Source organism: Setaria italica, chromosome IX (genome assembly GCF_000263155.2).
Source record: "Setaria italica strain Yugu1 chromosome IX, Setaria_italica_v2.0, whole genome shotgun sequence".
NCBI lineage: Eukaryota > Viridiplantae > Streptophyta > Magnoliopsida > Poales > Poaceae > Setaria > Setaria italica.
In genome coordinates, this window is record NC_028458.1 from 25770837 (window position 1) to 25795509 (window position 24673).

Sequence of the window (24673 nt, forward strand, 5' to 3'; positions counted from 1 at the left end):
AATTTGCGGTGGTGTTAGTCGACTAGTTCACCAAGTGGATCGAAGCTAAACCACTAGCAAACAAAACTTCAAGCTCAGTGCAAAAGTTCTTTTGGCAAAACATCATTTGCAAATTCGGAGTTCCTGGAGAACTAATAGTGGACAATGGCTAGCAATTTGACTGTATTGATTTCAAGAAATTCTATGCAAGCATTGGCACTAAGGTAAAATTTGCCTCGGTATATCATCCTCAATCAAACAGAGCTGTAGAAACAACAAACGGCATAATCTTTACAAGCATAAAAAAATGTATGTTTGACTAGAAGAAAGGAAAATGGGTAGATGAACTCCCAAGGGTAATATGGTCCCACAACACCACAGCATCAAGAGCGACAGGTTTCACACCTTTTCGGCTCTTATTTGGTTCTGAGGCCATGACACTTGAAGAAATCAAGAACGAAAGCCTGAGAGAGCTGAAAATCGAGGCTAACTCAGATAATGAAAAAAACAAAAAAGACATGATAGAGCTTGACATACTACAAGCAATAGAAAACCTTGATAAATATCAACTTGAAACAAGAAAATGGAGGGATAAGAAAGTGATCCAAAAAGAAATCAAAGTGTGAGACCTCGTCATCAAGAAGAGGAAAAACTGGGAGAACCTCGCGAAATTGCAATAAACTTGGGAAGGACCATATGTTGTCACTCGGAGCAACAGGCCGGGATCTTTCTACCTTGCAGACTAGCTTGGAGCAGAGTTGCCACATACATGGAATGTGGACAACTTACGCAAGTACTATCCTTAGTCGTCACATTTAGCAAAAGCCTTCAACTTGTGAAACTATAAACAATGTCGAGGGCACCAAATTTACTTTATCGCATTTACTTTTCCACAAATGGACTGCACTCTTTTCCTTGCTAGGGGGGCTCCACACTGGAGGCAAGGTTTTTAATGAGGCGGATCCATGTAAACCTTTTACTACTTAATGAAATGCAATTCCCCCAATGACTCTCGATTATCAAGTCTCAAAGAGACTATTAACTTGTGCTACCTTGCAAACATATACACTTTCAAAGCATCAACAAGTTGCCTAACCTCGTATTTTTGTGTGATGAAAGCTTGCATTTCTGCGCAAGTACATTAAAGCAACAACAAGTTGCCTAACCTCGCATTTCTGTGCGTAAACTTGCGTTTCTGCACAAAAGCTACATCAAAGCAACAACAAGTTGTGTAACCTCGCCTTTGATGCGCCTTATATGCATGAAAATGTGTTTCTATACAAGAGCTACAGTAAAATGGCAGCAGGCCACAACACCTGAACTTCAGATAGGAACTTTATGGTCGAAGCAACCAAGAGTTGCAACATCGACCAAGCTCCCGCTAGATTTCTAAGTCAACATAACTCGAGAACAAGTTTTTGCCGACTTATCTCAAAGTTTCCTAAGACATAATTTAACCAGAAACTACAAAGGCACAAATCAACATCTTTCACACAAAGGATTGAAAGGGGGGGGTGACATTTTTAACAGAAAAAAGTGTTTCATCCCTTTACGTGAAAAATATTCTTTTACCAATAACAGACACTATAAAACTTTGATCGCTCAAGCAAAACCTTTCAACAATGGAATAGGGGAGTGACGTTTTTTCAAAAAGAAAAATGATACTCATTCCTTTATGCTATGGGTTTTGCTACAAATCCAACGATGGTTTTTTATTGTATAACCAAACATTGAGACTTGAAGGCCAACGACCTATAATGCATTCAACAAAATGGATAACTCCAACTACGAGCAGACACCATGAATACATAACAACCTCAGCAAAACTCCCGCACAAAGGAACGAGGGGGGGGTGATGTTTTTTTCTAATGAAAGACGGTGCTCATTCCTTTATGCTACGAGTTTTGTTATAAATCCAAGAAAAGTTTTTATCCAATCAACCTCAAAGTAAAAGGATTCATGCGAGTGCATAAATTGAAAACAAGGCGATTAGCACAAAAAATTAGCATAATTTAAACAACTGATGTTGAACAGCTAGCGCATACACTAGAATTTACAACCAATCTTACAGTTACCAAGTGTTTCATTTCATAAGCCTAGAAACACTACAATAGTCATTCCTAGCTTCGAGCAATATTCCTCTTGACGCCCAGAGCCGTCACCTTCATCTTCAACCCTCAAGCCCTCTTCCTTGGCCTGATTCAAAAGCAAAACAGAATCAGTTAAAAAAATGACCAAAAGAAAATGCAAGACCAAAACAAAGAGAGATAAAAAGCCCTAACCTTCACAAGACAATCTTGGGCAACTAGCCTCACATGTTCACGTTCAAAAGCAGCCAAAAGCTGTTTATAGAAATTCATCTTCACAATCCTAATATTTTTGGACATTTCTTGCTCTTCAAGCTTCGAGGCCTAAGGAAACTGATAGCTACGTGCCCCAAACTTGAGAAATTCAGAACAACCCTCATTCTCAAAAAGTTTGAGCATTCCCTTGATGCAGAAAGAGGCATCATATTCACTAGCTCCAGTTATAACCCCGAGCAAATGCTTGAATTCTTGGTCCATCCCATCGAACATCTCCTTTGCACCCTTGTTGGTGGGAAAAGGAAGAGGTTCAGTGCCAAACTCTGCCAGAGCTGCTCTGCTTCCTCAATAAAAACCTTTTGCTCTTCGAGGTTCTGGGCAAGAGTATGAATAATTGTATCTCTTTCCTCGCAAGCTTTATCCTTTGTTGCACAAGCTTTCTTCAAAGATGAGATAGTTGTTGAATCTTTTTCTATAGTATTTCGATGCTCCTCCAAAACACCAAGATTATCTTGCGAGTTTTTCTCTAAACTCTCCACCCTCGGAACAAGGTTGCTGCATGTCTTCACAAGCAATTCCTTGCTCTTTTGCAGCTCAACATTGGCTTTAGAAAGCGAAGTCTTGAGATCGTTTAAAATAGTGTTCTCTTTCTTTAACCTCACGACCTCAGCCTCGAGTTCCATGACCATGGTGCTGCGACTGCGTGTATCCTTCTCCTTCTCCTTTGAGCCTCTCAATAGTAACTTTGCCAGCAACTACAGCCTGGAAAGGAAAAACAACGAAAAAAAGAAAAAAACCAAGGGAAACAACAAATTTATGAAACAACTAAAGCCTCGTCCACCAACAAAGTGGCACCTTATATCCGAGGGTAGCCGTTATCTTGGCCAAATGATTAAGGTCAAAGTAGCAAAGGGATTTCTCATATTTTGTCAAAACCAAAAGCAACATGTAAGAAAGCAAAGTAAAACAAGGAACAAGCATGGAACAAGTCAAGAAATAAAAGACACTAACTTGCAGGATCAAAAGCTCTGCCTTGGTTTCTTCCTCAGCATATAGTTTAGCTGTTGTAGAGGACTGAGGAATCTTAGCTTTTTCCTTTTTTCTCTCCTCACGAACCTTGTCATTGCTAGCCTTAACCTTGCCCAAAGCCGCTCTTCCTATCTCATCTATAGCACGAAGTGAGTCCTTAGAGCCCCACAGCAATGGTGGATTGTAAGGGTCATCATCCTCACTTGACCCAGGCACGTGAATACACAATAGTTCTTCTTTGATATCGGTGCCAAAAGCCTTGTTCTAACTAGCAATTGATTGAGGCAAAGTAGAACCCTTGGGTAAAGGTTCGACTCTGAGAAGCAACGGGGGTTCATGGTACGCCTCTCCAACTGCGCCAATAGTATTTTGCAATTCCATCAAAAAAATAATAGAGGCACCACTAGAATCAACAAGGCCTAACTTAGGCAGATATTTGACAAAAATTTTACTTGGTTCAACAAGCACCAGCTCATGGTTGTCTATTTTATCGGCGGCAGCCTTGGGTTGTACCTCTTTTAGAGGAGACTTAGCTTCACGGTGCTGAGAGGCAGCAGTAGCAACAGCCTTGTACCTCTTTTGGAGGAAACTTAGCCTTAGCTTCAGGGCGCTGAGAGGCAGCGACAGCCTCAAGTCTTATCCTCTTTCAGAGGAGACTTAGCCTGAGCTACAGGGCGTTGAGACGAGGCTAGAGACAAGTCCTCGTCCAAAAAACCCGCATATTCCTCTTCATCCACGGCGCTGACAATTCTAGACCCAGCAACTGACAACAGCGCTGATAACTTCCTGGTCTTTTTGCCAGCTTTCTTCACTTTAATACCAGCAACATCACCGGCAGCCTTGTAGCCACTGGGCTAACCTTGGGATTGTGAGTTGCAAGTGCAGAACTCTTAGCAACCCCAGGTTTTTCACCAAGGACGTTTAGCTGATCACCAAAACTTTGGCCGAGCATGCCTTTGTTCTTAAGATCCTCGAGGCTAGATGTCTTGGACTTCTTGCTAGCCTCACTCATGGGCTTAGAAGCCAAGTCCTCAACTTCCTTTTCCCCTTGCCACCATTCCCAATCTCAATTGAGCTAGTAACGCTAGCCTCTCGCATCCGCTTGTAGGACTTGTGAGGTTTGGTGCGAGGCTCGACGTCAATGCCCATCTCCAAAAGATCATAGTTCACTTGAAGACCATGTGTAACAAATTTGCAAGCAAATAAGTGCATTCTCATGACAAGGTCCAATAATGTCCACAGCCCACCTTTCAACTTCGTCAACAAACATTCCGGTGTTAACCCTCTCTGGCAAACTCAATCCAAATATAGGATAGGGAATCGGGAATCGGGCTAGAGTACCACGTTACAGACTTCATTACAACCTCCTTTGGCTCCCATCCACTCGAAAGGGGCCAAATGTTTGCTACCAGAAACTCCTAAATTAAATCTCGCCCAGTAATCGACAACAAGGAAAGCACAAAAGCATGTTCGCACTCTTGGAAAGATTTTGACTTCATGAATGGAGGATCCATCGAGGTAAAAAATGGATAAAACGGCTGACCATAGCCAGAAGCTTCAGACAAATCCATCTTAATATAGAACCAATAGTTGAGCCAGTCATTTTCCCATCTATTCTTTTGTGCCAAAGAAAGCTCGTCCCTAGTAATCTTCTTGCTTTCATTCTTCCTTCAAGGTGTGAACGTGTAGCAACCAAATTGCGTTTCAAAAATGCAATCCTCATCTTCAAACTCCACTCTTTTCAAACCCATCAGCATCAATTGCACCTCCAAAAGTACGCTAAACCCAATAGAACTTAGAAAGCACAACAAAAGAATTCAAGGTAAGCTGGTGAAGTTTGGCACTGTATCTTTCCAAGATCACAGGTAGTGCTTTGTCACAGGGAAACCAGAGGCCAGTAGTAAAAAAGTCTCTAAATACCACAGCCTTGCCAATTTGAGGTTTCAGCACTAACTCATCACCAGGAGGCCTAGCAATACCCTCGGGGAAGTACCCTTTGCTCACGTAAAAATCAGTAGTATTTCGCGAGGCCAATGACCTTCCAAAACGTAGGGTAGTAGGATACTCTTCCTTGCCAGCCATCAGTTCTGATGGGTCAGCCTCTATGTTCAAAAGATCCTTCCCACTATCAATATCAGAAGACACCAAAATCTCACCAGCCTCATCTGACCCTTGTGCATTAGCAACATCATCGCATAACCTCTTTTGTTCCGCTTGTTCCTAGGCAGACATCAACCTCGTTGTTTGCATAATCCGAGCCAGCTAAAAAATACAAAAGATGCAAATCAAAAAAGTTAGTAAAACAAGAGCTAAGCAAGAATGAAAAATATGAACAGCATCAGCACCTTCAAAGCCTTGAAGCTCAAGTAGAGCAGCAAAGCAAGCACGAATCTTAAAGTGCTCAGCTAAGGGTGCGCAAAGTAGCAGCAAGATGCGAGGGTAATCCGAAAGCGACTCGCACCCCCTGCCTTTTATAGGCACGCTAACGGGCGCAAATGGCTGTCTCGAACCTCGAACCAAAGTTGAAGCATCAACCAATCGAAAGTTGACACGTAAGGCGCATGTAACGTCCCGTATTTTTATGAGATGTTTTATTTGCAAAAATGTGAATTTTAAAAATTTTATTGTGGCAGTGTAAAAATTTACAAACCATAAAAGTGTATTCATTTAATCTCTCGCAAAATTCCTAGAATAATTTGAATTAAAGTTGAAAACCTAGGGTGAATTAAAGTTGAAAACGGGCCATTAGGACTTTATTTGGTCTTCATTTGGATTTTAAATTGAGTGAATTAAAATTTGATCTCTAGATTCAAATTTTAATTTAAAAACTAAACCAACTAAACTACCTAAACTGACTTCGGCCGAAACCTTGCCCTGGCCCGCCTATGCCAACCGCCCTTCTCACACCCGCGGCCTGCTCCACCCGTGCTGCTGGCTAGGCTGAAAGCCTGTAGGGCCAGCCCAAGTTGCTGCCTCTTGGCCCGTCTTCGCAAAGCTCCACACCACTGCCGCTACCACCCTGGCCCCGCACATCATCAACCACGAGGCACTGTACCCCTTCCCCAACCTCTCGCCGCACGAGTGCGAACAATGACCGCTGCCGCACTGCTTTTGTGATGGCCTTTGCCGATGTGCACCATGCCACCTCTTTTGCATCACCGCCGTCCACCACTCATGTGCAGCCCTAGCCGCCACCCTATTTAAGCCCCACTCCGGCCGCCTCCTAGCCCTAGCCACCTTTGGGGTTTCCCCCACACCACCGCTGCGGTTTTGGAGAAGAAAGGGGAGAGTGGAGTGTGAAGAGGAGGGAGAAGAAGGGGTAGAAGGAAGTGGACGCTGGGAAGGGAAGGAGAATGGAGCACACATCGGGACTGTGACGCACCACCTCCGCCAAAACGCTACCGCTGTCTCCACCTCGCTACACCACCGAGTTGTCACCATCGCCATCACGAACCGCTGGTGAGCCGCACGCCACCCCTCTCCACGCCTTATTTTCCTTTACCCGCCGTGTCCTAGGCCTAGAAGCCACAAACGTCACCAGGGATGCATGCAGTTCCCCTTGCCTCTGTGTGCTAGGCATCGTGTCGTGATTTTCTTGCAGGAGCTGCCACCACACGCTGCCGCCATCCACCGCGGCCAAGGACTAGCATTAGCCCGCGAGCGCGTCTGGCCACTGCTCGGGGCCAAAAGGCTGGACCTTTAGGCCCTAGAGACTACCGCCATGTCGCCTAGAGCTTCGCTGTCACCTTTCACCGTCGGCCACCAATGAATGCGCCGCCCAGCTACGCACTGCCACTGCAAAGAGCCTCTATGGCATTTCGTCGAGCGCCTAGCATGCGCCTCGTCCAATCAATGGGGTAGAAGCTACACCGAGGACCACTGGTGAACAAAGCCACACGATCCTCAGAAGATCCCATGCCTGCGCAGGCCGGTGGTGGCCACGTCACGAGCCATGTTGCTCGCCACCTCAGTCTTAGCGCCGGCCTGAAGCCGTCCTATAGTGGTCTATAGCTCTTACGTGGACACTGAGTTAGCCTACCATATATCTAGCTACAACCGCCACCTAGGACTAACAATGAGCATATAGCAAGCTTGTAGCTAACCAATAGCTACCCTATAGCTAGCAGGGTGCCACATTGGCAAGTGGGATCCACTAACCCATGGACCTGTTGACCGGTCAACCTTTGCCCATTGACCGAGTCAACGTTGATGACATCCGAGCCCACTGATGACATCAGCAAGACACGTGGCATGGTCTGGTGCTGCCACATGTCATGCCTGTGATTTTTCTCATTTTCGCAAATTATTTAAAAATCCAGAAATTGATTTCAACTTCAAAAATTCATAACTAATTCATTTTAACTTAAAAAATTATGAAACTGGTTTCATAATTTTTCTAAAATCATGAAGAACACGATAGACTAGTCTTTGTTCTTGTTTGGGTCTTCTGTGGATCTCTTTTAGTTTTTATTTACAAATAGACCCCCGGTAATTATGATAATTGTGTAATTACAAGCTGTTGAAGATTTGGAGCTGAACCCGGAGCCGGAGCTGTTCGAGGACTACCACGAGGAGGAAGACTACTCAAGTTCACGCCCATTCAATTTGAATACCCATTAGGCATTGCTAATTAGAATACTAGCGCTTTATTTCTTCGCATGTTGATGATGAACCTTGCATAGCCTATTTTACGCCTTGAATCCTTGAGTGACCTAGTACCATACTACTTATATATGCTATGTGTGATGCTTGCATGTGTATGGGATATTATGATTACGATTTTTGGCGTGAGTGGGGTTAAAATAGCTAGGAGAAGGTGTTTTTGGGATATTTGATGGGGGTGAGCTTTACACAACCCAATCTTTGGATTGGGGGCTTAGGGTTCGTTTTTTGATGTTTCCTGTTTGGTAATTGTTGCAAGTACATGGTTGAGGAGCATAGGAGTTGGTGGTGATACTTGTTATGGGTACCGTTGCGGTCCACGTGGTGGAGTCGCTTTGTGGAAGTTAGGAGCTCACCCCAGTCTGAGACCGAGTGGGTTGCCATGCTTCACAAGAATATGTTAAACGTGCATGCCACTCATCGAATTATGAGTTTAGGCCCAGGTCGAGACTGGTAAGTGTGGTACCATACCTACAGTAGGATAGAGTATTAGTGTAGGGGGGAGAGGTGTTGACCTATAGCCCCCTGATTTGCTTTTACTCCCGATTGGCCCCGATGGGAGTGCTTCGTAGTTCCGGAGTAGTCCACTACAGGGGATCGCATCCAAGCCCGGTTGCAGGATGGTATCGTAACTCCCAGATTCTTTGCTCGGTAGACTCAGTTGATGTACTGTTTGGGCTCACGGGTTTAGGTTCACGGATTTTAGTTCATGATGCATGCACGACCTACCTCGTACTCTCAACCAAAATAACTGCCAAAAATTTTGGACTTACGTGGTTAGTGCCGGTGGCAAGGCAACAATTACGTCACTCCCTATACTAGCTAGTCGGTTTCTAATATCGTTTCCCTACGTGAACGTAGTTAGTGTACCTGCAGAAAAACACAACCACATGAACCTTTCATGCCAGCACTCACGAAAGCGTCCCCATTCATTACCGTTCGCTATAGAAACGGCACCCATGTGTTTAACGCTGCATGGACAACGCAACAACCATGGAAATAGGCCCCTTTGAATAGGACCATATAACCCTTTGCATACTTGTGATGTGGAATCATGCGCACGTATCATAAACATGGGCGAACAACCATGATGATGGGCTCGTTGGAATCGAACAATACACCCTTCGCATGAATCACCATACGGAATCTTGCGCACGTATAATAAACGTGGGCGAAAACAACCGCGATGATAGGTTCTTTTGAATAGAACTCCCTATCAACCCTCGCATACTCGTGATGCGGAACTCGGTGCACGTATGATACACGTGCGCAAAGTGCTGGAAGTCAGCAAAATAACTAATAGCTAATAGCCACCTTAAATAACCCAAAATTCCACTAGGGCCTCTCGCACTAAGTTCATCCTTAATGATCGTACGAAAATTTTCAAATACATTTCTTGCAAGTTTTACTTTAGAAAAAGGTGTTTAGGGTCTACTATTTTCTCTGTCCTGCTAACCTGCTCTGGTACCAGCTGTGGCGGAACTGCCCTAATTAACTTAGCTAAAGCACAATTAAGTCGCCTGACACGCGATCATATGCTTTAACCAAGTTAACTCGGCAGTCTGTCAGATTTCATCCGATAAACCACTACACAGGACTGAGAAAGTAGAGCTCACACGAAGGTGAGTGGTTCTAGAGAATATAATAGATCATCCAAAATTAAACAAGTACATTAGTTTAATACAACACCAGGTTCGAAATTCAAACAACGTTTGCAGAGTTCTTAAGCAGCGGAAATAAACAAATGGAAGCTAGCGCCAAAGTCAGATGTCACGATGAGACCGATCATGACATCAATGATCCCTGTCCTCACTGTGCAAGGAGGGATCCCACTCGACCATCCACCCTGGAGGAAGCTGGGGAGGCCAAGTGCCACAAGCAGCAAACTTAGGGGCTTCAACATCACCTGAAAGATGTGCCACAAGCAAGGCTGAGCAACTATGCTTCACAAGACTTAACCGACGGGTGGTTCTGATCCACCAACTTCTAGACATGCAAGGCTTTTTGGCTGAGGGGTTTGTTTTGCCAAAAGCGACTACAGTAGATCCTTACTTTCAATATTTTAGCCACAAGTTCTATGCTCATTTACCAATCTAAGTTAGCAGCTATACTAAACAAGCAATGGTTTCCAAGCGATTAAACAAGTAACAATATTTAAATCACCATCATCTTCCATTCTTACTCAGTGTAGCATAGCGATCAAGCAGTCCCAAACTGTGAGAGGCAGACGAATCGATTCGAATTTCTTAACCATGCATGGCGAACCTAATCTCACGACATCCGCTCACCGCGAAGGGTCGCTTCCTTTGTCGGCCGTCCCCATCAATCCCCAGACCCGTGTCGGGCCCACTTCCCTTGGTACAAGGCTCCACATACCCAGCCTCTACCGTTCTATGACCGCACTTGTCACCACATGAGACCGCAAGGGAAACTCAGTTCCAGAGACAGTGGATTGAACCGCTCACGTCCTGGTTCAATCAGGTACTAGGCTTTCCCATCCCATACTAGGTATGAGATTAGTACTTTCAAACACTTGATCACGAACACCATCACCTTTTGACCTTAAACCAATTTCATGTAGGCAGATGGGGCAATCCACCGACCACCAAAATAATTCACTAGACTAGGCTCTGCCCCGTCCATCGTCCTTATAGTTGTAACAAAAAGGAGAGCAAGCAACTCCTATAACTCACGAGTGACAGGAAATCACTCGACTTTTACCGAGTCCTATTTAAGCATTGCAACTACTCGGCCTATCATACTAGTGTTCAGATCAAAGGGAAACTAAGTCATGTATCTACGGTTTCAAACAACTCCTGAAACATAAATGCACACACATAATAATAGAAGGCATGCACAAGTTTAGAAAAACTGGGTTATGCTCTGGGCTTGCCTTCAAGCGGGGCGGTAGCGAACTGGTCCTCGGTGAGCTCGAGCTCTACTCCTGCAGGCGACTGCTCAGCTACGACTTCGTCTTCGGGCACCGGGTGCATCTCGTACATGCCGTCGGCAAGGTTCAGCTCTACACGAAATGCAATGCAAGGGTGAGACACTTAGACGGTGATTTCAACAGCATGCAAGGATGTAAACCTAAAACTGTAGCAAAACTATAGGGTAAAGGTGTGAAACCCACTTTATTGGATTCTACTCAAAACAAGGCTTCCAACCCAAGTGATTTCACATTTTTGTGATTTTTCCTTGATTTAATATGTAATTTCCAAGCTTCTGTTGATTCCAAATGAGTTAAAAGAGTCAGATCGGGAAAAACTTACAATCTGACCCTTAGACTTAAGGAATAACTGCACCAGGATCTTTAGATTTAATACATAGGAGCCCTTGGAATTTTACACAGATACCCTCGGTTAAAAGAAAAAGACACAACCGAGCCCTCGGGCAAGGTGGACAACACTCGGGCGAGGCGGACAGGGATCGGGCGAGCTTGAAGGGTCGGACGAGACGGACAGGGGTCGGTAGTTCACCTCCAATCCTACTGACATGGTCTCGGGGTCGGGAAGAAACACGCTGAGGCGAAACGGGGAACGACGGCGTTTCGGCGACGGTGGTGCTTCTGGTGGACAACAAGCAAGCTTTAGAGTTGCGCAAGAGGATGGCGAAGCGGCTGGTGGGGTTGGCAAGGTGCAGGGTTGGGCAGAAAGGGGAGCTCCATAGGGAGCTCAGGCAGCGGTGCTTGAGCGCGAAGCAGAGGAGTGTGCGGCGGCGAGTGCGGTGGAGAAGAACACAGCAAGTAGAGCGGCAAAGGCGGTGGTGGCGAAGGGAACTCAGGTAAGAGGCTTCGGTACCCCTTTTATAGCTGCGCGGAAGTGCTTGGAGGAAGGAAACGAGCTCGAGCGGTGAGAGGATAAGATCGAGGGAGAAAAGGAGTGCTCTGCCGCAGCGGCGATTGGTCGGCACCTCCATTGGCGAGCTTGGACGCAATCTTGCCCTGGTTGGGCAGCAAGGATTTGGGGTTGGGGCAAAGCGGGTTTGCTGGGCACGCGGGTCTGCTATGTCTTCGCGCATGTGTGGTTGCGGCCATCCATGGCAGTGGCGGCATTGGCGGACAGGAGGGAGAGAAGGGCATTGCAGGCGAGGGCGCTGCAGGCGAGGTGACAGGGCGATCTGTGTGACGTGAGCATGTGCGGGACTAGCGGCTCTGCCGGGGCACGCTACTGGCGAGGCGGGGGAAGGAGCTGTCACTGCCTGCGCAGTGGTTGGCGGAGACGGTAGCGTCACGGGGCGCGCGCGCGGGCAGCGTGACTGAGGTGTGACGGGAGGGCTGGAAGGTGTTGGGGCGCGCGGCCAGGGATCTAGGTGAGACGGATGCGCACGTGAGGCGAGGCGGTACCGGCGTGGCAGTACGCCTGGCGCGGCCAGCGAAGCCTCAGGCGAGACGAGACGGGACAAAGCGGAGGACCGTGGGTCGTCATCGTGCGCGACTGGGGAGCGAGGCGCTTCGACCCATCTTGTCGCGGCCGGCGACTAGGCAAGGCGGCGCTCGCGGGCCGACGGATCCACGAGATCCTTTGCCGGGCCCATCTTCCAGCTTCTTGATCTCTCGATTTTCAAACCGTGCCACGTTGACTCCCTTTACAAGAGTTGTAGTACACAGACCAAGGTCCAACTTTTGTAAATTGACCGAGTTCAAACACAAGGTGGATATGGAAATTCAAGGCTCCAAAGTTTGGAGGAACGCCTGTTTTCAGGACTTAGAGCAAAATGGCGATTTGGCTGGTTTTCAAGGGTCGGGGCTGACTTGAGCTGCAGATTTGGGAGGCTTCGAAGGTGAATTGGACCAAGGTCCAATTAACAAAGTTGTTGTAGGAACTTAGTTCTCCAACTTTTACAAAAGGACTTCCTAATGTTCTGCTCAACTTTCAGAAGATAAACCCGCCCTAAGCGCCAGGTCGGGCTGATCTCCAGACTTAGCCGGAATGGCTAAAGAAGCTGAGTTGACCAAACTAGGGAATTTTGACCTGGATTTTGAAGGCTTTCGGGACAAATTTCGAACTTGCTCCTCAAAGCAAAGTTGTTAAGGTTCCGAAGCTCTAAAACTTTGGTATAGGGCTTAGCTCAAGTTGACATTGGAAACCTCTAAATAGAGAGCCCCAAAGCTTGGACTTTGCCAAAAAAAAAATTGCCAAAGCTTTTCTTTAAGCACAAAGGACTTGCTCTTACGATTAAAACACCGTTTAAGCACCCAGGTTGTTACACATGTACTAGATCTTACTCTCATATTCTGGGATGTAATAAATAACTTATAGTGATGTCGTTGTATGAATGTGATATTATGCTGAAATGAGTTCTGTATGTGATAGCTACTAATCCAGGGACTATCACGAGTATGCAAGGGAGTCGGGTTTTCAGAAATGAAAACCCGGTTCGTTTCGGTGCAAAAGGTAACCGTTGACTCATCTCTCCAACGACGCTCGAGGGTGGTGTTTTTTTGTAGAGCGATCCTTTCTCGCGGGTTCGGCTCGTTGAAGTCGACCCTCGCCCACGAGGGGCTATTGTTGGGGATCACCCAAAAATCGAGCAACCTCGAGTGACATTCTTAAGTAGAAACTTCCTAACCTCGCAAGATTAGGGCCAGCACATAAAACTCATTTAACCTCGCGGCTCAGAACAACATTACCCTCGCAACCTCTTTCTTATTTTGGCTACGAAGCTAGCAGTTATCGGCTGGTAGCTAAGTTATAAATTAACTTACCCTCTTGAAGCTAGTCTTGAGCATCAAGCTTTTCACTCTATCTTTTACTCAGAATTAGGACTGAGCTGTACACCATGAGGTTGGACATTTGCCTCAGACTCGAGGTTGAAGGCACGGGGTTAAGGAGTTCTTTTCAACGCGAGGCTAAGCGTGCGAAGCTGAAGTGGAGAAGAAGTCCCGAGGTTAAGGACACAAAGGTGTGAGAAGCGTGACTTCATGAAGGTGTGAGAAGTGTGGCTACAAGGAAGTGTGAGAAGTGTGACTACGTAGGAGAGTTCAATTTGTACACGTTACCTCAAAGACCTTTATGTACGGAATATCCTAGGAATGTGGTAGGTGACGAAGAACACTTACGGTATGTAAAATGACCTCCGAATCACTATAAAAGGGAAGTCCTACCCGTGCCCGTTGTAAAGGGAGGCCGACGGTTTTAAAGAGATTGCGAGTGTTTTTCCCATTTCATCTATAACACAACTGCAACAAATACGCTTGCCTCCATGTCTCCGCGAGGTTGGGCCATCAGCCATAGCGCTCACAGGGGACAGCCGGATGGCCGAAATGTACTATTCGGTATAATGGGTCCTATCCTGCGAGTGGCAACGAAAAATATCCCACCCACATTTTTTTGGCTAGCTAATATGACCCACGCTCATGGGCACAGAGAGACTGTGAACTCGAGTATATCTAATACTACAGATGCCATCCGGTCACCTGCATCTGCCTTATATTTCTTATTCCAGCGATGCGAAATTAAAGCTTGGGAGATGCATATGTAAGATCGGAGCACCTCACCTCCCTCGAGCTGTTGCACATGCCATGGAGAAACTTTACAAAATTGCTTTCATCCTTTTACACCTGAAGGAAAAAAAAACAGTACCCCAAATGTTCATGCATAAATAAACTGGAATCCTGATAGGCACATTGGGCATCCATGCATTCCTCTTCACTTCCGAAGGGTAAGCTATACATTATGCGTCATTTTCCTGTGCATATATATGTACTTTTCCAATTTTCTACTATACATGCATGCCGCACGGAGAAAGCCCGTGAATTCTGTCACGTATTTTCTAACAGTACTCCTGTACTTCCACTTCAGTGGTGCAAGGAAAATAGGTTTCCTCTGAAGCCAATATACTATGTCTTAGCGCCCGGTGCACTTGGATTAGCCCAATCGAACCCACGGCTGTTGACCTACTGAGCCATAATTATTGATGTGGCAGTGATGGCCAACGGCGTACATACATATAATTATATATATTGCCGTTTCCGGGCCCAGCTGTAGCTGCTAGATGATGCCATACTTGCGTTTAAATTTTCACGTCGGGGACAACCCAGGCCCATATCGTCGACGAGCTGTGCTGGAGCCACCTTCATGCCAGCGAATAACATTTACAGATCGGCCGGCAATGCAAGCTAGGTGTAGGTGCAATATCAATCCAAACCACAAGTAGTCAGGCCGGTGGATCTGGTCGACGCGACGCGGTTGCATATATATTGTTGCGTGGCAGTCGAACTGTGTAGTTTGTGTACATGGTGTGTCGTCTTGTTTCTAATGACGGTCGGATTAGTGTCCGCGTGGAACATCACATAGAAATAAGGAAACCGCCGTATTTGCAAGTATATACTATTTCTATTCTTAAAAATATACTTCCTCCGTAACAAACTGTAGGTCGTTTTTCACTTTTATAGATTCATATAAATATTATTATGCACTTAGACATACACTATATCTAACTAAAAAGTAAAACGACCTACAATTTAGAACGGAGAAAATAGTTTAAAAATAAACTAATTTATTTATCTTGAGCATTATATATTAAGAGTGGAGGGAGCACAACAGCAAACGGAGGCTCCATGTGCGGATGCGTCATGCATAGGGACGTACCGGTGTCCAGCGGAAGTACAATCATGAATAAGTGCACAGTGCAAAGAGCAGGTTGAATACCTTGTAGGGAGCGTTTGGATACTGGGTGCTAAACTTTAACAATGTCACATTGGATGTTCGGATACTAATTAGGAGGACTAGACATGAGCTAATTATAAAACTAATTACAGAACCTCTATACTAATTCGCAAGACGAATCTATTAAGCCTATATAATCCATCATTAGCAAATAGTTACTGTAGCACCATATTATCAAATCATGAACTAATTAGCCTTAATAGATTCGTCTCGCGAATTAGATTCCATCTGTGCAATTAGTTTTGTAATTAGCCTATGTTTAATACTCCTAATTAGCATCCAAACATCTGATGTGACACGTGCTAAACTTTAGAAAGGGTATCAAACATGACCGTAGTGTCATGTTTCAGTTGGTGTATGCAATTGATTTCCTGCAAGGCAGCCATTCAATGTATGTCATCTATACATCTAAGATTCATGCGCGAATGATGTATCGGCCCAGATCTGAGACTTAGAGCGACAGATATAAAGAAGTTAGGTGGCTGGAGAAGATAAGGTTTCAATTGGGTCTGCCAGATTTCTTCAGCAATTTATGTCTTACAACTGGCTGCATTCCGTGCATCGTATGCCCGAGACGAGCGGTGGAAAAGTAAACTTTAGTTCCGGTTGGAAGGATGTATAAGTTTCGAAAATCTAACTGGGACTAATTATTTGAGACTAAAGGTCCCCATCTTTAATTTCGGATTTTTCACCCGGGACTAAGGATAAACATTTAGCCCCGTTGGTTAAAAAACGATCGAGATTTTTGTTGAGGATGGAATATCGATTCTTTACTTAGTGGACAGTGCAATATACTCCTAGCGGTGACTTTAAAGTTTCAAACTTTTTTCGTACACCGCTGGCGAAAAAAAGCTAGCGTGAGCAAATAGCCAAATATCCATCTCCTGCGCGATAAAAAAAAATCCATAATTTCTGTTAGTAGCGAGATGCATCCATCCAAAGCAATATATATATATATATATAGCTGCAGCACATGGAGCGGTTCTTCTAAAAACCACTCCATCTATAGCACATACACTCGCGCCCACGCTCCCTACGGACGTACTATTAGCGGCTAGACCATGGTGTCCTTCAAGGCGCGTCGCAGTAAGCCCGAGCTGGTTTCACCGGCGCGGCCGACGCCACTCGAGACGAAGGCCCTCTCCGACCTCGATGACCAGCGGACTCTGCGATACTACGAGACGGTCATCGCCTTCTTCCGCAGCTGTCCTGGCTGCGGCAACAGGCCAGATGATCCAGCGAAGGCCATCAAGACGGCACTGGCGGAGGCGCTGGTGTACTACTACCCCATAGCCGGGCGGCTCAGGGAGGCCGCCGGAGAGAAGTTGGTGGTGGACTGCACGGCGGAAGGGGTTGTGTTTGTGGAGGCCGATGCGGATGTGCGGTTGGAAGAATTCGGCAAGCCTCTGTTGCCGCCGTATCCGTGTGTCGAGGAGCTCCTGTGCGATGCAGGTGAAACAAGAGCTGTGGTCGGCAAACCGCTGGTCCTCATGCAGGTACACGTACATGTTGCTTTTCTAGTTGCATGTGCTTTAGAATGCAATGTCACAATCTACCTCCACAGAAGTGGATATCTCCATAATTGGATATCTCCATAATTACCGAATCATGTATACATAGTGACGTTCCATTTTTAATTTGTAAACTTCTTATAGAAACACGAGAATCATATAGCCGGGCCGGACAGTTTTGGATGTCCTAGACTCGGGAAACAATGATATAGAACAGATTATATCTCACACATACATTTCTCTTTCATGCCATCGACCATAGCATAGAAGGGCAAGGTTTGTAGCCAGAGTTGATGCCTTAAGCCCAACTAGACTTTTGTGACAACATGTTCAATTTGCAGTTGCAAATTAATAATTATTTTAAAAATCTCTATGAGTTTACAAAATGATCAGACAATTTCAATAAAAATTAGGTTTTGATATTTTTTAAAAAACGTCAATGGTTAATAAATTAGCCTTTTGGCTTCTCCACAGTAGTAGCTAAATGGTGCCTCTTTAACACCGGTCTGGGTGAGGTTATTTTGTTGAAATGTCTCTTGCTAGAAATAAAGTTTTTTGGAATGTGGTTTGATGTAGTTGTCAAGCAGCTTATGAGACGTTGAAACACATTAGGTAGAAATTAAATTCTGGAAATAAGATGATTTAGAAATACAAGAATAAGAAAAGAAGTGCCGATATATCTTACTAGAGACATGATAATTTCTTAGTTAAACATACTTTTAGAATGATGGTATAAAGAGATACTAGTTCACATGTCTTTATTAATAAATATTTAACTTTATTAAGCTATGTCTGAATACCACTGCAAAGCAGTCAGAAAGAGATTCCGAAACTAGTCTAAACACTAAAAATATAAAATTTCGAACTATTATTTGTCCAATGTAATTAATCTTCGATTATATGCTATGAGCATAAGAAATTTGGAAAATTACAAGTTCTTCTCTTGCTACACGCACATTTAATTTCAGCATACAAGTGACATGGCTTGTTTTATGTTTTAATAGGTTACACGGCTCCAATGTGGTGGATTTGTTATTGGATTCCATATGTGCCATAACATTGCAGATGGATTCGGTATGGTTCAGTTCGTCAGATCTGTAGCTGAATTGGCTCGTGGTGAAGCAGTGCCCACCATTTTGCCGGTTTGGAAAAGAGATCTCCTAACAGGATGCAACCCATCTTTTATCACACATTTGGACGCTGCATATAACCCATCACCAAATGACTTACAATACAAATCTGACGACGTGATGCTGTCAACTCCAATTGAGGACATGATAGTCCAGTACTTCCTCTTTGGGCCAAGGGAGATAGCAAGCCTACGAAGTCACGTAAGGGGATCCCTTGCCAATTCTGCTACATCCTTTGAACTGCTAACTGCAATCATGTGGCGATGCCGTACAATAGCTCTGGATTACGAGTCCAATCAGTGGGTTCGCCTTATGATTACTATGAATGCACGTGGCAAGTGGAATAAACATACATTCATCCCACGTGGTTACTATGGCAACGCACACTTTTCTCCCATAGTAGAAGCCACTGTTAATGAGCTGTGCAGTCAGCCTCTTGCCCACACGGTTGAGCTTGTGCGTAAAACCAAGCTCAGCGTGACAAAGGAAAGCATGAAATCAATGATACATACAATTGCACTGACACGTCAGTGGCCACCTCCGATGATGGACCGAATTTACGAGGTTTCTGATACAAAATGGATTGCCACAAATGTAACGCGGTTTGGATGGGCTGAGTTGGTCGGTGGTGGCATACCACTGGCTGGGGACCTTACTTCAAAGTTAGGAAGCGACCACATGAGATGCAAGAACGAAGATGATGAGTACTCAACCATTGTGTCCATGCTTTTGCCGAAGCCGGCCATGGAGAGGTTCACAAACGAAATGTCTGTTTGGTTGAACAAGCACGATGAGAAGAACTTAGTTATACTGAGTGCCCTCTAGGAACGAGTGTAAAGATTATCGTTAATCAGTTGGATGTAATGATTAACCAATTGGACTTCGTAGGGTGGCAATCTTTAGCTAGAGGAATTATATTTATGATATCCCCTTCGCTTCTTCTCAGGTGACTGAGATTTTCTGTTTGCGTCAATCGACGTTGTTGGGAGCCACCGAATCTCACATGAACGTCTGCTGTCGATTCTTATGTTACATGTTAATTTGGGCTCGCTACTGATTATTTGTCCGCTCGTTTCGACATTATCGGGTCCAGTTTCTTGTTTCAGCGTGACGGTCAGCCGGTCAGGCTTCATTTCGGCGTCACTTCGATGGGCTGCCGCCACCGCTGCCCTCGTGCACCTCGCTCGGCTGATCCCCATCGCCATCATCACCGCACGGACCATCACGACCGCCTCGTCGTCCTCATGCCACCCAGCTCATATCGCGTCGTCAGCGACCGGCCCCAGTGGTGCAGAGGTTTGGCTTCTCCCAGCACACACCCCCGCGCGGCGAGGACGGCGTGAGGCGGATGGGCATGCCGAGACTTGCTGGTTGCTGCTGTACTTCTGTTGTTGCTGTGTAACTGCATTTGGATCGGTCCTGATATTTTGTGTTTGTGTCAGTTGACGTTGTAAGCTATCGGATCTCACACGAACGTCTGCTATCGATTCTTGTGTTAATTAGTTCATAATTCGGGCTTGCTTCTGATTATTTGTCCACCCGTATCGACACTACGAGGTCCGGCTTTTGTTTCACCGTGAGGGTCAGCCGGTCAGGCTTCATTTCGGTGTCACTTCGATGGGCTGCCGCCACCGCCTCCCTCACGCACCTCGCTTGGCTGATCCAATCACCATCGCCGCCGCACGGACCAACGCGACTGCCTCGTCGTACTCTCACTACTACACTACTAGAGAACTGGGTATTACTACCGGTTCGTAGGGTGCATATCTTCCGAAAATGCACCCGGGATTAACCCGTCGTGATAAAAGGAGCAATCTTTTATCACGGGTCCTTGAACCAGGACATGAGACCATCTTTTAGTCCCGGTTTGTAAAAAACCGGGACCAACGGGGCTGCCACGCTAGTGTTGGAGATATGCCTTAGAGGCAATCATAGAGATGATGATATCTTATTGTATCCATGATTTATATACTATGTTCATTGAATATCCATTAAAGGCTACTTGAATTGATTTGCAATTATGTGAATTGTATGTGAAACTCTTTACTAGTCGGAGTTCATGTAAGGACACACATGAATATTAGACTAGCACCTGTATTAGTTTATGACTATATTTCACAAGTCATGGACATGGAGATGCCAAACTAATAATGTGGGCACTTGTAGAGACATGTGCTAGGACTGACCCAACATGAGTTACATAGTTCTCTCTTTACACAACATGTACGCTTTGTCCTTAGACCTGAGATTAGCGTATGTTCTCAAGATGTGGATCGACTTACTTAGGGGCTATCAAACGTTACGCTGTAACGGGGTAGTTATAAAGGTAGCTTTCGAGTTTGTCAAGAAGCATGCTGTGAGGCATGGTCAATCAAGATGAGATTTGTCCCTCTCTGATTGAGAGAGATATCTCTGGGTCCCTCGAGTGATCGGATCAGAAAATGCATAGCCATGCTACGTAAGGTTAAAAGTTAACCTATAAAGGGATTCCTAATCACAGGATCAAGAATGAGTGGTCGGCTCGAAGCTAGACTAAATATCGTGAGGCAAAGGCAATTGCATGTATGTGATGTTGTGATGGTTCGTCTGATATGATCTTTGTGTGCGTATAGGAGTTGGCACGTCTTGCTAGAGGCCGCTACCGACTATTGGACCGAGTAGGAGTACTCGGGCCATGTCTATGCGCATCCGAACCTACAGGGTCACACACTTAAGGGGTTGGAAGACCAATTCGGATATGATCCAAATTGGATCAGGTTTAGGAGTACTAATAGGTCTCAGACCTAGAGGCCCGTCAGTAACCCCCTATAAATAGAGGGGTGGGGGCACCCTAGGGTTCACACCCTTTGGTCGAACCACAGCCGCCGTGCCTCCCACGCCCTCGCCCTGTTGCAACTCGCGGACCTAGCAGTCCGGCTTGCGACACTTCCTCCCTGCACATGTGGATACCTTGTAGGTGTTGCATCTGCAGCACTTGGATGAGCTGTCACACGAGAGGACGACGAGCCACGACGAGCCGCCGACGAGCCACGACGAGCTGACAATGAGCCGCGGCACGAGTTGCTGAGGAGTTGCTCAACGGCGACGTGTTCGACTACGCTGGTCGACTTCACTGCCCCGACGCGATTCTACAACTTCCGCACCTATGCGTCGAGTGGTAATCCCGTGATCCATATACGGCAGTTTTCTTGGTTTACGTGGTAGAAAAATTTTATTTTGCGCTAGCGTAGCCTACCTCGTATCCCTTTCAGAGCCGTAGCTCTTTTGTTATGGATTCGGGATGTGTGCATATGGAGATATGCAAGTTTTCAGATTGATATATGACCTGGTTTCGTGATCTTGCTGCAATGGTCATGTAATGACGTACTCCTACCGGTCGAATTTCCACCATCGAAGTTAAGTGATACATGTTATGCCAGTTGTAGCGAGCGAAGATCAATATGATTGGTCGAATCGAAATCCAAGATCATACGCCAGGCACATGTGATACGCAATAGTAGATTGGATCTACTACCGGGTTGGAATTTTGCTGTATGCGTGTGTTTCGGTAAAACAGCCGTAACTTTTCGGTACGATCTCAGATCGAGGCGAATTATATATGAAAATCGATTAGAAGAAAAAGTTACACATGCAAATTAACCACTTTGGCAAAATCAGATTTCCTAAATTCGACTTGGAAGATGGAGTTTCAGGCCTCTGAAGTTTGGAACGTTAGAACGCATAACTCTATTTTGCAGGATGCTATAATTTTGTGATCGGTATGGCCCCTTGTGTATGTGATGCATGTGTGTAACTCATTCGTGACCTGCGTGTCGCGCGTATGGCAACACGGCTGGAGCCATATGTGTTGTCACTTTAATGTATTTGATGGCCTGCGTGCCAATCTGTGATGATCCAAGCAACTATGTAACTTTCTTTAGTAGCTATTAGATGTAATAGCGTGGAGTAGTTCTTGGAGGACTCATCACAAGGAGGATGGCGCACATGGAACATGGAGATGGAGATCACCATGGTGAACAAGTTCTAGGGAGATGGAGATCGCCATGAGAAATTGGGCCATACTGTGTCACAACTATGTGAATGCTATTCTTTATATTTTACTTCTTGCATGATGTGATGTTAGAAGTAGAACGATCCCTCACAAAGTTTAAGTTAGTATGCCCTCCCAACTAAAACTTGTACCGTCCCATGTCTTGTACAATTGGTGGTGGGTCTATAAAATTAGGGTACCACTAGTTTTCCTTGACTAAACGGGTTTGTGTCGGACACTTACACGCATAAGGGTTGGTTTGCTTAACAAGGTTATCTTAACGGTGAAGGACCTTGGGGCATAAAGGTTGGGCGCCGAGACATGGAGATGTCACCCAACAACAGGAGTCATATGTGATATGATTAGCAAAGAGTTGCTTACCGATCTACCTTGTTTGCTAGCGGTGATGCTAAAGCTCACTAGTAGACTTGTTAGTTGTGGATCCTGAATCACTAAGTATCAATAGAGGGATATTGATTTTAGTGGGAGTAGAATATGTTAAATCGTTTAAAGTGATTTGCTCTATCATGGATACGTTTATCTTAGTGTATTTTGCATTATTTTTGTTGTAGATTAAATGGCACCTAGCAACACTACACCATTTGCTTTGCGTTCGGTCCTTGAGAAGGACAAGTTGAATGGAACAAAGTACTCGGATTGGATCCGTAACCTGTGAATTGTTCTCAGGGCTAAGAAAAAAGAAGATGTTCTAGACACCCCATTACCAGAAGCACATGCTGATGATGCATCGGCTGCCGTTAGGGCTGCTTACAAGAAAGCATTTGATGCTAATCTTGAGGTAAGCTGCCTTATGCTTGCTTGCATGGAACCCGAGCTGTAGATGCAGTTCGAAACAAATCATGAGGCGCACGATATGATCGTGGCGCTTAGAGATATGTTCCAGACACAGGCCAGAACTTAAAGGTTCAATGTGTCTAAAGCTTTTGTCGAGAGCAAGCTAGTAGAAGGCGCATCAGTAGGACCACACATAATCAAGATGGTTGGTTACACTCAACGATTGGAGAAGCTGGGCTTCCCAATAGGCCAAGAGTTGGGCACTGACTTCATTCTTTCGTCTCTTCCGCTTAGCTGTGGTAACTTCATCTCGAACTACCATATGCATGGGACGAAGAAGGGTCTGAATGAATTGTGTGGTATGCTTAAAACAGCAGAGGCTGATATTAAGAAAATCGCTAGTAGTAGCCATGTGATGGCTATATAGAACAAGCCTAGCTTTAAGAAGAAGGGAAATTCTTGGAAGAAGAAGGGCAAGGCTGGAGTGTCCAAGCCAAACCCAATGCCCAGGTTAAAGCTGGACCTGCTCCAGATAAAGAGTGTTTTTATTGTCACGAGCTTGGTCACTGGAAGAGAAATTGCAAGCAGTACCTAGCTTCGTTGAAGAATGACGGAAGTAAGAGTACTTTCACCTCAGGTACGCTTGTGATTAATATTGTAGACAACATATTTCTCACTGATACAATTATTAATTCTTGGGTATTTGATACCGGATCGGTTGCTCATATTTGCAATTCGATGCAGGGAATGATAAGAAGTAGAAGCGTGGAAAGAGGAGAAGTTGATTTCTGCATGGGCAATAATTCAAGAGTTGCTGCGTTGACCGTCGGGATGATACAACTCCACCTCCTGTCAGGATTTATTATGGAGTTGAATAATTGTTATTTCGTTCCTAGTTTAAGTTGAAACATTTTGTCTCCTTCATGCTTGATGAAGGATGGTTATTCTTTTGCGAGTGAAAACAATGGTTGTGTGATCTCTAAGAATAATATGTTTATGGCTTTTGCACCCATTGTGAATGGATTGTTTGTCTTAAATCTTGATGGTTCACCTATCTGTAACATAAGTGCTAAAAGGCCTCGACCTAACTATTTGAGTACTACCTACATGTGGCATTGTCGTTTGGGTCATATAGGTGAGAAACGCATGAAGAAGCTCCATACTGATGGACTTTTAACTTCGTTTGATTTTGAATCATATGAGACATGTAAGGCTTGCTTGTTAGGCAAGATGACCAAAGCACCTTTCGCAGGTTTTCCTGAGAGAGTAGTTGACTTGTTTGAACTCATACATACCGATGTATGTGGACCAATGAGCACGACAGCCAGAGGAGGGTACCAATACTTCATAACTTTTACTGATGACTTTAGTAGATATGGCTATGTCTTCTTAATGAGGCACAAGTCTGAAACCTTTGAAAAGTTCAAAGAATTTTAGAATGAAGTTGAGAATCAACGTGGCAAGAAAATTAAGGCCTTACAATTTGATCGTGGAGCCGAGTACTTGAGCCACGAGTTTAGCAATCATCTAAAGAGTTGCGGAATTGTTCCACAGCTTACGCCGC

The 24673-nt window shown here is 45.1% G+C and overlaps 1 protein-coding gene across 1 annotated transcript; it reads left to right on the top strand.

The window, feature by feature from the left end:
- The first annotated feature begins 16636 nt into the window (after positions 1-16636).
- On the top strand, positions 16637-19288 carry LOC101761872 (acyl transferase 1). Its single transcript, XM_004983233.3, has 2 exons — positions 16637-17139; positions 18159-19288. Exons 1-2 carry the CDS (start codon positions 16705-16707, stop codon positions 19107-19109), a joined length of 1386 nt encoding a protein of 461 aa, XP_004983290.1. The 5' UTR covers positions 16637-16704; the 3' UTR covers positions 19110-19288.
- Positions 19289-24673: the final 5385 nt, after the last annotated feature.